The sequence below is a fragment of the Neltuma alba genome, unplaced genomic scaffold (genome assembly GCF_004799145.2).
Source record: "Neltuma alba isolate B1F8T4 unplaced genomic scaffold, ASM479914v2 tig00013686_pilon, whole genome shotgun sequence".
Lineage (NCBI taxonomy): Eukaryota > Viridiplantae > Streptophyta > Magnoliopsida > Fabales > Fabaceae > Neltuma > Neltuma alba.
The window spans coordinates 24,674-40,859 of NW_021637851.1; the positions used below are offsets into that span (position 1 = coordinate 24,674).

Consider the following 16,186-nt stretch of genomic DNA (forward strand, 5'->3'; position numbering starts at 1 on the left):
TAAAATGTCTCTGAACCTCTCTAAAGATATGAACTGAAAGAAAACACACAATATACCAGAAGAGAGAGAGAGCTGAGAAGACGAAGCTAGAGCAAGAGTCGAAATCTGGAAAGAGGAAAAGGCAATTTTTCTGTTAAAATGCTAGTATATCACCTGATTTCTTAACTCACTTTGCTGCTGTATGCTCGAATGAGGATGGGCTTGTGAGTGTAGAGGGTTTAGATGAAGAATTTGAACAGGATGAGAGAGTGACACCTCGGAAATGGAAAAATGGTGGCAAACAGTAAGTATGAGGTGGTCAGTGTTATTAAATTCATTAGTTAAATTGTAAAATCCTATATTTAAATTGTCAATGGAGTAAGTGGGTATGTGTGTTTTTTGGGTGTTTCGGAAGGCAAATGAAATTGATTATTAAGGAACTAAAATATTGATTTGTGCTTCTTTAGCAAGCTTTGATGACATCTAACATTGGGTCTAACATTGAGGAGTAATTTTTTGGTGTGAATGGAATAACTTTTGAACCATTTTTAATTTTTTTGGGAGAATGGTTGATATGTAAGTTATCCTTTTTGTAAATGATGTTAACTGGGTAGGATATATTTTGTAATTTGAATGACAAGAAAACATTAGGTGGTGGTTTAATCTTAATGTTAACTTGTCATTTAAATATAAGTTATATAGCTTCTGTCATAAATGTACTGGTTTTTAGTAAATATTATCACTTCAGTAATTAATTCCATTATACATGTAGTAAAATCTGAATGTTAATGTAAACATATTATGATGTTCTTCAGGTGTACTTGTATGTTATTTTGTCAACACATTTTATCATTTGTTTAATTCCCCCAAGGGAGATGTGAAAGTTGCCAATGGGTATGACCGGAGTAGTTAATTTGATTACAAATATTATTATTCACATTATAAATATTGTTATTATCATTATCAAGATAGTGAAATTGGCTAAAAATATGTTACTTGGGCTTGAAAGAAATGAGTTGCAAATGGCAATAGTGAGATAGTAACTCTTATTACAAAAGTTGTAATTCACATTACAAATATTGTCATTATCATTATCAAGATAGTGAAATTGGCCCCAAATACATGTTACTTGGGTTTGAAAGAAACGAGCTGTAAATGGCAATAGCGAGATGGTAACTCATTAAGAAAGTTATAATTCATATTACAAATGTTGTCATTATCATTATCAGGGTAGTGTAATTGGCTCCAAATACATGTTAAGTTCATTTCATATTAAACAATTGCAAATGGCAATAACAAAATGATAACTTTCATTACAAAAGTTGTAATTCACATTATAAATGTTGTCATTATCATTATCGGGATAGTGAAATTAGCTTCAAATACATATTACTTGGGTTTGAAATAAACGAGTTACAAATAGCAATAGCGAGATGGTAACTCTCATTACAAAAATTGTAATTCACATTACAAATGTTGTTATTATTATTACCGAGTAGTGGAATTAGCTCCAAATATATGTTACTTGGGTTTGAAATAAACGAATTGCAAATGGCAATACGGAAGTGATCACTTTCATTACGAATGTTGTTAATTCCATTACATGTGTAGTGAAATTTGGGTCCAAGTAAATGTAATTTGGGGCACAAATAATTGAGTTGCAAATGCCATGATGGAAGTTACAACTTCATTATGCATAATGTAATTACCATTACTTGTTTAGTGAAATTATCCCAAAAAAGATTTAAATTAAGCCAACAAATATTATAACTTACAACCTACAACCATAAGTCAAGTATTTTGACAATATCTGGACACTGCTTTCACAAGTACTATATGCTTAATTTACATAATCTTTACTACTATCACAGATGCTGTCTTTTTTATCAGTGTGGTGGCTTTATTTGATGAAAGCAAGCTCAATACTTTGTCACGTCTTGAATTAAGGTCATGATTCACTAGCCACCACATGAAAGCATAATTTAGTAACTGAAATTGATTTTTCAGCTTCTACTTTGAGCTCATAGGCTATAAAACAATCTGATTCAAAAAGCACAACCATAATTCAGCACTTAGAGACATAAATCATTATGTCCAAATCAGTTTTTAATCTCTGGCTCTTCAAATCTCAAACCAGCAGATTTAAAAAAAAAATCAGTTTTATGTCTCAATACTTTAATTCTACAAGCATCAATTCACAAGCAATGACCCACATACGCACATATATACAAATATTTTACAAGTATAGAATTAGCTTTTAACCTTCAAAACATTTCAAGTAGCAATAATATATAATCTGCAAATTATTTCCACTTTCAGAACATGCTAATATATAATTCAGATTCATTAAACAGTCTCTGAACACTACTATATCAACTTCTAAATTTCCAAAACTTGAATCCCGCAACCTCAAGCATCAATAGCCCTAGCAGCAATGAACACACACACATGCTTGTAAGACGATACGCCATAGCCACTTACTACCCCCATAATGATAATAACAACATTTGTAATGTGAATAACAACATTTATAATCAAATTAACCACTCCGGTCATGCCCATTGCCAACTTCCATTGTCTCCCTTGGGGGAATTAAACAAATGGCAAAATGTGTTGACAAAATAGCATACAAGTATACCTGAAGAACATCATAATATGTTTATATTAACATTTAGACTTTACTACATGTGTAATGGAATTGACTACTAAAGTGACAAATTTTACCAAAAACCAGTACGCCTATGACAGAAGCTACATAACTTATATTCAAATGACAAGTTAACATTAAGATTAAACCACCACCTAATGTTTCCTTGTCATTCAGATTACAAAACATATTCTACCCAGTTATCATCATTTACAAAAAAGATAACCTACCTATCAACCATTCTCCAAAAAAAAAAAATGGTTCAAAAGTTATTCCATTCAAACCAAAAAATTACTCCTCAATGTTAGACCCAATGTTAGATGTCATCAAAGTTTGCTAACCTGCAGCAAAGAACCACAAATCAATATTTTGGTTCCCCAATAATCAATTTCATTTACTTTCCGAAACACCCAAAAAACACATACACCCACTTACTCTATTGACAACTTAAATATAGGATTTTACAATTTCACTAATGAATTTAACAATACTGACCACCTCATGCTTACTGTTTGCCACCATTTTTCCATTTCTAATGCGTCACTCTCTCATCCTGGTCAAATTCTTCATCTAAACCCTCTACACTCACAAGCCCATCCCCATTTGAGCATGCAGCAGCAACTCGAGTTAAGAAAGCAGGCGATACTAGCATTTTAACAAAAAAATTGCTTACCTTTTTCCTCTTTTCAGATTTCAACTCTTGCTCCAACTTTGTCTTCTCAGCTTTCTCTCTCTTCTGGTATATTATGTGTTTTCTTTCAGTTCATGTCTTTAGAGAGGTTCCAGGACATTTTAATCTTTCTACCGAATTGTCAAAATTCCAGATTAATACCTCATGCCCATTTGGTCATTTCAGTTATTTGCATGCCCATTTTGTCATTTCAAATTTCAACAGTCATTTTTTTGGTCATTTTCCCTATTATATGGCTCCCAAATATGTTTTGTTATTATTATTTTATGGTGGCTTTTGAATTTCATTTGAATTGATGATTTTACAATCTTTTTTTTTTTTGTGCCTCGTCTTGAAAATTTGTATCATTGAATAATTTAAGTTGGAAGGATGGGAGCCGCATAAAATTAAAATAAATGGAATTAGGAATAGAAAGGACTTCCTCACTTCCCCCGTGGATCACGTTGCCTCTAAAATAATAATTTTTTTTTGTTACAAAAATAATAAAATTTAGGAACACACACCCACAGGGAAGTACTGATTCACATGTACATGAATGGTGAACCCGACAGATTTCTTTTTCCCCAAAAAAAAAAAAGGTAGGCCTGATAAAGAGCTTTTTAAAAGAAAATAAAGATTTTTTCTAAAAATAAATGATAGTAAAAAAACCTAAAAATTACGAAAAGCCAATATGATGCACTGAAATCGCATAATTCTTGTGAAATGTGGGATCCTGAAATGGGATTTTAAACTCAAGTGGAAAAAAAAAAACACAAATGCCTACGTCAACTTGAATTTTAAAATTGTAAATGACCATTCAGCCACCAAATTTTGTCATCAAGATAATGTAAAATAATGTACAGATTACTTAGGTTTGGCTACAAATTATTCACAATTTTTGTTTAGCTATTAAATATACCTTATTAGTTTGTTTAGCAATTAATAATGTCCATCCAGTTATTAACAATTTTTATTTAGTTATTCATTGCATTTGATTGGATATTTGCAATTTCTGTCTCACAGTTAATCAATCATATTTTTTTAGATTTTCAACTTGTTAAAATCACTAGGGTAAATGTATAATTTTACCTTTGATTCTATTTCTTATATGTGCCCGGCACCCGGATCTTCTCAGTAGTGCCATTTTATCCATAATATTTTTTTGGGTGTAATTATGTGTTTATGTTATGTTTAGTAATAAGTAAGATTGCACCAACATAAAAAAGATCATGGGTGAATTGCCAAAAAAAAGATTATAGGTAAAATTGTATCACTAAAAAAATCAGGACGCTGCGTCCATTTGAGAAATAAAATCAAAAATAAAATTCCAATTTTATCCAAGTAATTAAATAAGGTCACAACACCTATAAGCTATTTATTATAAAAGTTTGGCAATTTAAAGTCACTTTTTCATGTTTTTATAACTTTTATATAAGTATTTATTGTTCTTCTTATTCTTAATGTAAGACTAATTAACTAATTTGAACATATTAAATATGTTAATTACATAAGATTTATATATAGAATTAATATTAACTCTTAATTTAGATCCTATATTAAGGGCAAGAGGAGTGTATTTCATTACCTATTCAAAATTTTTGGTTAACAATTAACTACGACTTTTTAAATCCTCCATTACACGAACACTATAAAAAAAAAAAAAAAGAAGGAAGAAGAAACAAAAACAAGAGTGCTATCAGTACCTGCTGCCACATGCAGATGCAAAAGCCCTCTATGCGGATTGGGTGGGCACGTGTGAATACTGATCAGTCCTGCCTTTTCTGGCGTCTGAGGATTGACCATCCATTCATATTCAACCCAAAATAACAAATAACAACAATAATAGTAATACTCGTGTTTTCTTTGGCTCAAATAAAAAGCATTCGTGAGGTTCTCATATGAGAAAACAAAAATGAGAAAAGAAAAAAGAAAGAAAGCATTCATGAGACATATTTTCTGCGATCTAAATACAAAACCTGTTTAATTAATTTACATGAAATTAAAAAATTGATTAAGTTTATTATTGAGAGAATTTCATACAAAAAGAAACTTGAAATTACTAAAATCTCGGATCAGATTTGACTCTTATACTTTAATAGGTTTTGACAACATTTGATTTGTAAATAACAACACATTTATGTAAGAATTTTTTATGCGAATTTTAGTAATTTTAATTTTTTTTTGGGTGAGATTCTCCCCTAATTATTTATGATTAGTATGCAAAAATTGTGTATCATTCTTTCTAAATTATCTCTATTTTAATAAGAGCATTAAATATATTAGAAAAAGGAGTGAAAATAAATTAGTGAGGATAATATTAAAACAATATTAAATGAATGAGATAGATTGATCAAAGTTTTTTATTCTAAGATCAAATTACGTCTATCAAGGAAGTACCATGTTTACAATTATTGGCAAAAAATAATGTGTATTAACTTAATCATGAAGTGGGAGTCCCTCAATATGTGCAATCAATAAAAATATTTTGGACAAAATATTATAAATTTAAAAGACAACGTGAATTAAAATATTAAATTTAGGACCTAAATGAATTTCTTGTTTAGCTCATATAAGTAGGATCAAAAGTAGTATTAACTCTTATTTATAAGACATTTTCAATATATTTCATCTGAATCAATAAGAACCTTATTAACTCTTATATAAAAATTTAATACTTTTCCGTTCCTTAATGTAATACCTATTTAATTAATTTGATTAGATTAAGAAAGTTAGATAAGTTAGTTAATTATAAGAAATATGATATGTTTTTCCTAAAATACCATAATCTCCTTAATATCCCCCCTCTCTTTCACTTAATTATGGTTGATGGACCATCCATAAAGATAATTTAAGAAAAATTGGTAAATATGAGAAATAGATCTTATATTTAAGACTAAAATCAACTCAATAATTAGATTTTATATTAAGGATCAGAGGAGTAACTTTTTAACTTTAACTCAATTTAAAATATATGTACTTTAATAAGAAGTCTCAATACATAAAAAATAATAAATTAGGACACAATTTAAACCCATCCCCATGCTTTGAGTCACTCAGTGAAGGGAAAAGCTAAGTCGAAGACTATCGGTGAATGATAGAGTTACAGAATTATTTTGATAAGTACAGAGTTTAAAATAAAACTAACCTTTTGGTTATCATTTTTTCAAAAAAATAATTGGATTAATATAATTTTTGATTCCTCAACTTTATTTTTATTTTGATTTTGATTCATTACATTTTAAATCATAGATTTTGGTCTCTTAAATTCCTTTTCATTTAAAAAATTATTTCCTGTAATTCAATAAAAACATGGATCATTTTACTTTTAGAGGAACCAAAATTTATAATTTAAAATTTGAGAGACTAAAACTAAAATGAATACAAATTTAAAAGACTAAAAATTATATTAACCTAAGATAATTCTTATTTCATAGGTGCTCAATGCTCATCATCCTCCCCACACATCATCTAATTAAGCGTTGAGCTATATAGCAACAAGTCAACAACCGGGTCGAATCGCTGGATGATTCAAAACGAAACATAAAGCTACACAAGTCCAAACAATGTAAGACCTTAACTATAATCTTGATCCATCACTGCTAGCACGAATCCCTACCGAACATCCTGGGATTTGAACAGATGTTGCCTCAAATACTTGATTAAATCATTCACCTTCATCTTGTATTGGTCCTTCATCTGCAATAATAATAATAATAGATTCAGCAAACAATCAACTTGCAGAGGTACATCACGAAGAAAATGCTGACGATTCATTAGAGTTGAAGGAAGGAATGTACCTGAGCGACCATGGTGATGCTCAAAGCAGAGTTTCCAAAAGCCAGAGAGTTACAGCATGAGACAGGGAGATGAACGTGTTCAAGGAGCTCCACCGTCTTCCGCATCATATCTCGTCGGCCCTCGCACTGAACCCGAACCAGAACTTCATTCTCCAGAACCCTCACTTCCATTTCTGGAACCTCAACCGCTTCCTGGGCTCTGCAACACCAACACTTCTCCGTTGAGGTTTTCTCTTTCCTCACTCTTCCTCCTCCTCCTCCTCTTCTTTTCCTCTTCTCTTCACTATTCTCCAGCTCTCTCACTCGCTCTTGAAGTCGCTTCACGTAATCGATCGCCTCGCAAAGTACAGTCGCCTTGTCCATCTATACACACTCGGCAATACAAGATTTTATGTATTTTATGGACATAATCCAAGTAAGTGGTGAGAGAATAAAAGCTAAGTGACCTTTTTCAAACCGGGGATGGTGGCGGCGAGTGCTATGAACTTTTGAGTGAGGTCCTGTCTTCTTCTCCTCTCGGTTATAATGTGATGAATGACTTCAGAGGAGGATCTGGACTTGTTTCGGTGTTCAGCGCTGCGAATCGCTCGCTGTGGTTTCGATGGCGGAGAGGAAGTTCTGGCGAGACATGGAGGTTCGTCTGTGATGGGGATGATGGTGGATTTATCAAAAGACAGAGTGAAGGCTGAAACGGCGGGGTGCTTGGGATCGTTGAAGAATGAGTTGGCGCCAGTGCTTGCGGGGAAGCCATCATTGTTGTGGGTGAAGGATGTGTTGTTGACGGCATCTGCGACGGCGTCGGCGGCGTAGGAGGAGGAGGAGTTATGGTCTGATTCGACTTGAGGACGGAGACTGCTTTCTGCTTGGTGAAAGATGTCGTCGCTCAAGAACTCGTCCTCATCGAAGAAACCCTGACCATCCATTTCCTGTATGAGAACCAAAATTGATGATTGGCCCAAAACAAGCAGAGTTAGGGCCAATTAATTTTGATAATCAAAGTGAAAAAAGAAACGCAATAGAATAGCGATGTTGAAGAAATTAATAATTAATAATATTGGGAGCGTGATTGATTGTTATAAACACACACACACACACACCAAATGTTGGAGAGAAGAGGGGTTGTGGTCCATGAGAGAGTGAAAGAAGTGGAAGCTTTGGTTTAGCAGAAGAAGTGGTGTTAGAAGCGAGAAAAGAGGGAGAGAATGAACAAGTATAAAAGGAGGCACAAGCAACGACCATTCCCCAGACAACATCGTGTTCCTTCCAACCCCAATTCATTTTCAAGCCCTTGTTTGTTTTCCTTACAAAATCGAATCTACAATCCAAATATTTTTTTGTTTGCTATGCACCCTAGACGGGTCTTAAGTAATATGTAATTCCTCATATTAAACACTTTTTCTTAATGAAATTTTCTTAATTTTAATCGCAATTCTCATCTCTTATTCTTAGTGTTTCATGCCAAACAGAACTTACAGTTCTCCCTTTTTTTCCCACCATTTCTTCCTGACTCTATTTTTTTGGTGACTTATTTCATGACAAATACAAATAGGCCCTTGGGGAGAGATGTAAAAAAAAATTTTCATACATTCTGCGCAGTGATAATGCACAAATACTTAGTAGGATGAGATCACATGTAGCCATTTGGGCTTACGCTAAGGGGGGAAAAGGTCTGTGATGCAGTATTTTGGAGAAAATCTCTAAACATACAAGGCATGATACCTTACTACTTGCATGCCACAAATTACAAAATATGTTGTTTTTTGTTTTTCATTTTTTTGTTTAATTTTTAAAAAATAGGGAGAATTACAATCAAGTCCTAAGAAAGAAAAATAATTACTAACAAGTCCCAATAACAACCTAAGTAGCTTGTAATAATGAGTTCTAGAATAGGAAATGACAACATTTGGGATTTGTTTTGTAATTATTTTTCTTCTTTGAGATCTCAGTATAATTCTCCCAAAAAATATTGTAGGATGTCTTTTTGAAAAGAAAATTTTCCAAAAGTGAACCTTTTCTTTGTCAAGTCTTTCTTGTATTTAAAATAGAGATATATGTCATGATTTATACATGCTTCCAAGCCTGCTCTGCCTAAACCATGTACCATTACACAACCTAACAGCCATGTGATAATTCGTTGCCTTTTGGCAGCCTCGGGATGAATCAATAATATCAATAAAAAAGTTTATGTATCAGTCATCAGTCTTTGTTTTTTAACCATCATCCACGTCACACTACTTTTTAGATAATTAAACAAGGAAAAATGACATAGTTGGAAATTACAATAATCCAATTCAGGGACTTAGACTTCAAAATCTCAAGAGAAAGAGTTATGTCTGATTGGGTATTTTGCAAATATAATTAAATGACAAATGTGCCTTTATATCAAAAAAGTTTATCAACAAGATTGAAAAAAATTACAATTTAAATAAAATAAAAAATCAATGTAATCGGAGAATTAGAATGCCTTCGATCACCTTCTAGGAAGCATATTTCTTGGAGTTAACTAGAAGAGGACTAGTTCTTTCAAAAGACTGAAATGAGTCTGATGAGTAAAGACTGAAGCACAAAGTTTAGCCATTTTTATTTTTATATATGAAAAAACAACAAAAATGACCTGTTGTTGGCACCAATTTCTTTAAGAGATCAATTCGTGCACTTGTGAAATTATAGGCTTCATGTATAATATTGGCTATTAGTATTTCATTTTATATTTGTCTACAATTTCATTTTGAAAATAATTCATGAACACATAAAACTTAATTTTAAAACAAAGTTTCATTAACATCACAACCGACTTTCTAAGTCTAAACAAATATAGTACTCCTTCCGGTTCTAAATATAAGACCTTTTTTATAGTGTAATTTACACTATAAAAAAAATTTTATATTTAGGACCGGAGGACTATTACATAGACCATAATGATAAATGACAAGTTCATTAATTGGTAGCCGGAATTAATTTGCCGATTTGGTTCCATATTTTCAAATTTGTGTTGTTTTTATGAAAATAAAAAAAAATACATTTCACAGCAGTGAACTTTCAATTATGTGATCGGAAAAATATAAGTAACAATTTTTCCCCATCATACCCTTATTTCCTCCATTTTACTGCCACACGTGCGATGCATTCATATGTGCCGCCCTAAGCCCTTATTTGCACGTTCACATTGTCTTTTCAAATCCCTTTGGTTATAAAGGCAACCAAACGGCCTTGCTTTGCTCCGCATTCTCACAAAATGGATCAGCTGTCTTGGGAGGCTTTCCTCTCTGAGCTCGTAAGTCCAAATTTTTATTATTATTATTATTATTATTATTATTATTATTATTATTATTTCTTCTTTTATTGATTATTATGCTCTGTATCATTAATTACTTTGTTTTCAAGGACATGGAGAACGAATTTGATATAAGAGGAACGAATTCGGATCAGGATGATGAAGGACAATGTTTTCTCAGAGATATCCTGCAGGACCCGAATAATTTATTATCTTCAGATAGTGAAACGATTCTGCCTCCGACCCCTGTGCCCGACGGCGGGGCCACCACCGGCAACTCAGCCAACTCCAGTTTCGTCGTCAACTCTCAACAATCTGCTTCCGAAACAACACCCCGAACCGCTTGCGTTCTGTCTTTCGATCAATCCGTTGTGATTCCCGATATCCCAGACCCCAGTTATAATCATTCGCTCCAGAGAAAAGATGTTAGCAGTTATTCCTTGGAGCCCAAACGGACCGTTGAAATGCTTGACTATGAACCAGCGATGAACAGAGGCAAAAAGAAGGCCAGAAGCGGTGCTGGGGCCATGGATCACATACTGGCTGAGAGAAGAAGGAGACAGGAACTCACAGAAAAGTTCATAGCACTTTCGGCCACCATCCCCGGCTTGAAAAAGGTCACAACTCCGTACCTTACGTACTTAGTACTGTGTCTTCTTGCTGATCTTAATTAGCATTTCATACGAAGTTCACCGTATATATGAAACGATACCAGAAACATGTCTCATCAAAACCATTTGTGCGTAGATTGACAAGGCGTCTATACTGAGCGAAGCTATAAGTTACGTGAAGCGGCTTCAAGAACGTGTGAAAGAACTTGAGAAAGAGGCGAACAAGATAACGTCTGCAGATGATGACAATGATGATATTGACAGAGCAGGCACGCCGGCGTCGAGTGAAGTGAACTCCGGCGACAGGTACACACCCAACAACGACGTACTCCCCGATGTCAAAGCAAGAATGTCCGACGACAAACAAGCGCTCATCAGAATCCTCTGCAAGAAACAGGACTGTGCAATGCTTAGAATGCTTGATGAGCTCAAAAATCTTAATCTCAGTGTCATTCCATTTGGCTCCTCTACTCTTGATGTTACCATTATTGCTCAGGTACATATATGTGTATACCGTACACAACCCTATATTTGTTATTTGGGAATAATTATTTTGACGCTTTTATAATAACTTGACGTCTATATATATATATATATATATATATATTTACATGTTATGCAGATGAGTGAGGAATATAGTGTATCAGTGAAGGAAGTAGTGAAAAGCCTGAGAATAGCACTTTCTTGAAGTGTAATGGGGATCATTGCTAGTTTATCAAAAGAGGCATACTAACTCTTTGGAGTTTAGATCTTCAAGGATTTCCACTTTTTGGAGAAGCTTGCTTTATGTGTTCAGGTCTTGTGCTTCTGTGCGTGCGTGTGTGTGTTATTGATAACAAATTAAAGAATTGAAACTAAGTGTGCTTGGCTTTTTGAGAGTGAAGTTTTTCGATGATGCAAGACTACATTAAGACATGCAGATTGCAGAGTGTAGCTTGCCAATGAATAATGTTCAGTTTATATTTGGCCACATTTGTCTTTTATAATTTATATTTGGGAAAGTTTCAAATAGGCCCCCACCGTGCAAATTTATTTTCAATAACCCCGTAGAAATCTGAAATTCCACTGTGCCCCTTTCTAGGTAAAATGAAATTGTTTTTTCAAGCCAAAAGGCCCAAATAACCCTGCATTCGCAAAAAACATCAGGGAACCTACAACAAAAGTAAGGACATTCACAGGACAAAGAAGATATTTTAGAATTCAAATAATTAAGGTGATTCACAAAAAACATAAATTATACCCAAATAAACTTAATTAAGATCGGAATTAATTAACAAGGAAACTAAGCAAATTCATTATTGGAATATGGAATTTTATAACACAAATAAGGTGAAGTACGGCATTTACAAGTAAATTAGTAAACATGCCTTCACAAGAAATTAGAGTTTTTACAATAAAAGTATGGCAATTCATCACAAGACATATAGGAGCTTTTACATTGCAAATAAGGTCATTTAGAAGAAACATAAATTATATCCAACTAAATTTGGCATCTTGACAAGTAAACTAAGAGCATTTGCAACTGAAATAAGGTATTTTACAATAAAAATAAGGTGATTCATTGATTCTCAAAAGTGTTATTTAGGTCCTTTTGCTTAAGAAATTAATTTCATTCTACCCTCAAAATTAAAGCTGCGGTGGAATTTCAAATTTCCGCGGGAGCTACTGGAAATAAATTTGCTACACTGAGGATTATCTGAAAATTTTCCTTGTACTTCTTAATGATTTTTTTCTTTTCAGTATGCCTAAAAATACTTCGATTCAGGAACCAAATTGAGTTGGCTTTATCACTTAATTACTTGGATCTCTATCGCTTGGAAAAATGCCATTACATTGCCAACTCAATTAGAAATAATTTGAAGGATTTTCATCTCTTAAACAAGTTATAATGGTTCAATTTTCAACTTGTAAGCATGAAGTAACTTAGTTGGAGGGACCCAAGCTTTTGCTTTCAATTCACATTCAAAGATCACTATTATCCTATGTTTGGTATGAGGGAATTGGAGGGGAAGAGAGAACAAGAACAATTTTAATGAGCTCAATTTAAAAAATTTAAAAAATGGGGTCATACAATTCGATAAAGAAAATATGTTAAGGTAAAAGAGATATATAACAAAATTAGTTAAAAGTTTTTAACCCCATAATTTGATGATTGAGCCTTAAGTCTTCATTATGAGAAGTACTTAGTGTGCCTCGAACATCATTGTCTAAAATAAGGAAACACTCGTACACAATTGAAAAAAGGAAAATAAAAGGGAAAGAAACATCCTAGAATAAAGGAAAACGTAACGACAGAATCAATAATATGAATCAATAATTGCTGTGGGCATATATTATGGATTCCCTTTTGGAGCTTATAATGCACATGAGAAAAAAGATATAGTGTTTTTTCAGCGAAGAGCAAATTGGATGAGTTTGTTTCCAATAATTCATTATAAATTATATAATCTTCCCTTCATTAATATAGAACCCGGCCTTCTTAACTTAATTAAATTAATTAAATAGATCTTTGATCAAGGAGGAGTACTAATTGAAGCATAAACTCATGAGTTATATGATCCTTGGGCGACTTCTAGGCCACAAGTTCTCAACACGTTGTATATTTGAAAGGTGAAACTCAGAGGCTTTACGTACAGCTATAATAATATTCATCACTTTTCTATTAATAAACCACGGTGGCTTATTATGAGTGGTTCATTACTCCTTTCCAGATCACTTCAAGCAGCAGTGAAAGCTGAAATTTTGTTCATCATTGAACATTCAGCTAGGCAGCATGAGAAGTGAAGGCTGAAATGTTCTTCCGTCTTCGATCATTGAATTTTTAGGCTTTTTGATGAAAGCATAAATTGATGATAAGATATAACTCGTGTTTGTGCATGACATGGTACATTTCTCCAGTTATTTCTCGATGGAAATAAATACCGGTAAATATATGTGTGATAATATTAATGTTTTGGGAGCTTTTGAAATCCGTGAAAAGTTCGAAATTTTTCAGATATGAATACATTTTTTCTTCTTCTTTTTTATTGGTTAAGCACAGATATTCTTCAATTGAAGATAATTTTATTTAAAATACTGTCAAGTATTAAATGTAGGTATATCTTTCAGCAGGGATTCAAACTTGGGTGCTCACGTTTGAAGCAACTGTGTTCAAGACACTTTCAACTACTAAATGTAATCACATTTTTTTTGAGCTGAAAATATAATCACATTTCTCAGTGGGAATTCAAATCTTAATTTGCTACATATAAATAAATTTATGGTGTTTAGATATGATATCACATGTATTATTTAAATTTAAAATTTAAAACTCTTTAAAAAATCGTAACTTTCTTTTTAAGTTACTACCTATCTTACTAATGATCATATCATAAAATTTTATAACAGTAAAAAGCAAATAAAAGAAGGGAAAAGAATCCGATTTAAAAGAAACTTAAAGCGAAAATTTAATATAAAACATAAATATTACTTTTTTTTTATAAACAAATTTTTGGAAAGGGGTTGGGCTCACCCACGATCCAAAGGCATGACGAAATCTCCCTTCCTCCTAGGTCATACCAATATTGGGTAGGGCGAGCCGTTAATTACCTTCAGGCGTTTACCTAAGCACCCAAGAACTAGGATGCCTCCCCAAGCGCCGCGACTGGAACCACAACAAAGTGGTACTCCCTAGGGATCGAACACATACCAACTTGGCCATATGTCTCACCCCTTCGCCAGCTGAACCCACGGACGATGAGTAACATAAATATTACTTTTAACAAGTACAAAAGAAGGCTAATTTTTAAATTTTAATGAAAAGAATATATAATTTTTTTAGTTTATTATATTCTTTAGTCTTCACATGGGAAAATATTTACTGTTTTTCTTACTTCGGTTTAGTGCTCCACACTGCTGTCAGCTTAATTCCACCAACAGAGTATCAACTGTTTGTTCAGAAGTGTATGGGAAGAGTTCTGTGTTTACGCAAATTTGTTTGTGAACAGTTAATATGCGCGCCTTCTAGTAAATCCAAAGGCAGCGAATGGAAATGACAAAGCAGAGAAGCTGAAGGCTCACGCAATAACTCTGCGGTTGGATTCCTCTTTATGATTTGGCTACTTTATCAGAAACATATCTCGGAGGGTCCATTCGTCCGGTCAACTGGGGGATCATTCCTTTTCAGTTGTCGCTGTTACATTACACTAGAGACTTTCTAGGTAGTTATTATTCCTTCTGTAATTGATATAAGACTTAATTGATAAATTAATTTTAGTTTTAAATATAAAAATTATTTCTTATTTATTTTATTTTTAAATACCCTATGGATACTCTCTAACCATAATAAAAAAAGTAAGGGAGGATATTAAAAAGATGATTATAGTATCTTAGGAATAACATATCATATTTCTTATAATTAACTAACTTACCTAATTTTTTTGATCTAATCAAATTAATTAAATAGGTATTATATTAAGGATCGGAGAAGTACATTTCAAATCCAAAAAAAATTGAAATTAACTTCATTAATATTGATAGTTTACTATACTCAATAAATTAAATAAATTTCTATAGTTCATATATAAAAACGCCAATCATAATCAAATCTAAAAAATTAATATGACTTTAACAGCAAGTTGATATGATTTTATAAGTTAAAGATATAAAAACAATAAATTTAATTAGTGAACTCATGAATTCAACTAAGTTTATAGTTAGTACAAATTTAAGAGCCAGCTAACATGATTTTGTAAGATAAAAACATAAAACGTTAAACTTAAAACATCAACCGGCGAGTTTGACAATAATCACGATGGCCCGCCATGAATCAATTACAGCAACTTAAAATAACATAAGTAATGCCCTGTTCGTTAGCATGAATCAGGCTTTGAGAATTGGAACTAAAATCAGAAGTCAACATTTTGAGTGTTTGGCGTCGCGGAACTCAATTCCACATGGAACCCACTTCCATTAAAAATGATGGAAGCAGGTTTCATCAACCCCCCAGGATCTGAGTTCCAGTTCCTGAGAATTGGGAGACTAACATTTTAGCCCTTGAATCCAGCCCCCATCCTCCATCTCTCCACTGGTCCATCCCTAGCAATGACAGCGACAGTCCATCTTCGGGGCGGGTGGCGGTGACCGTTCACCTCCAATGGCGTCAGTGATGATGGTTCACCTATAGTGACGGTGGTCAGGGGAGAAAGCACACTAGGTCAGGTGAGACTT

At 33.1% G+C, this 16,186-nt stretch overlaps 3 protein-coding genes across 3 annotated transcripts; 1 reads left to right on the forward strand and 2 right to left on the reverse strand.

The window, feature by feature from the left end:
• Positions 1-6,908: 6,908 nt before the first annotated feature.
• Positions 6,909-7,456, reverse strand: LOC114738783 (transcription factor bHLH25-like). Its single transcript, XM_028926851.1, has 2 exons — positions 7,094-7,456; positions 6,909-6,992 (listed from the first exon to the last, which is right to left on the reverse strand). The coding sequence occupies exons 1-2, from the start codon at positions 7,454-7,456 to the stop codon at positions 6,909-6,911; spliced, it is 447 nt and encodes a 148-aa protein (XP_028782684.1).
• Positions 7,457-7,530: 74 nt separating this feature from the next.
• Positions 7,531-8,016, reverse strand: LOC114738784 (transcription factor bHLH18-like). The gene has a single exon (XM_028926853.1). The coding sequence runs from the start codon at positions 8,014-8,016 to the stop codon at positions 7,531-7,533; it is 486 nt and encodes a 161-aa protein (XP_028782686.1).
• Positions 8,017-10,328: 2,312 nt separating this feature from the next.
• Positions 10,329-12,727, forward strand: LOC114738785 (transcription factor bHLH18-like). Its single transcript, XM_028926854.1, has 4 exons — positions 10,329-10,367; positions 10,478-10,984; positions 11,115-11,474; positions 12,719-12,727. Exons 1-4 carry the CDS (start codon positions 10,329-10,331, stop codon positions 12,725-12,727), a joined length of 915 nt encoding a protein of 304 aa, XP_028782687.1.
• Positions 12,728-16,186: the final 3,459 nt, after the last annotated feature.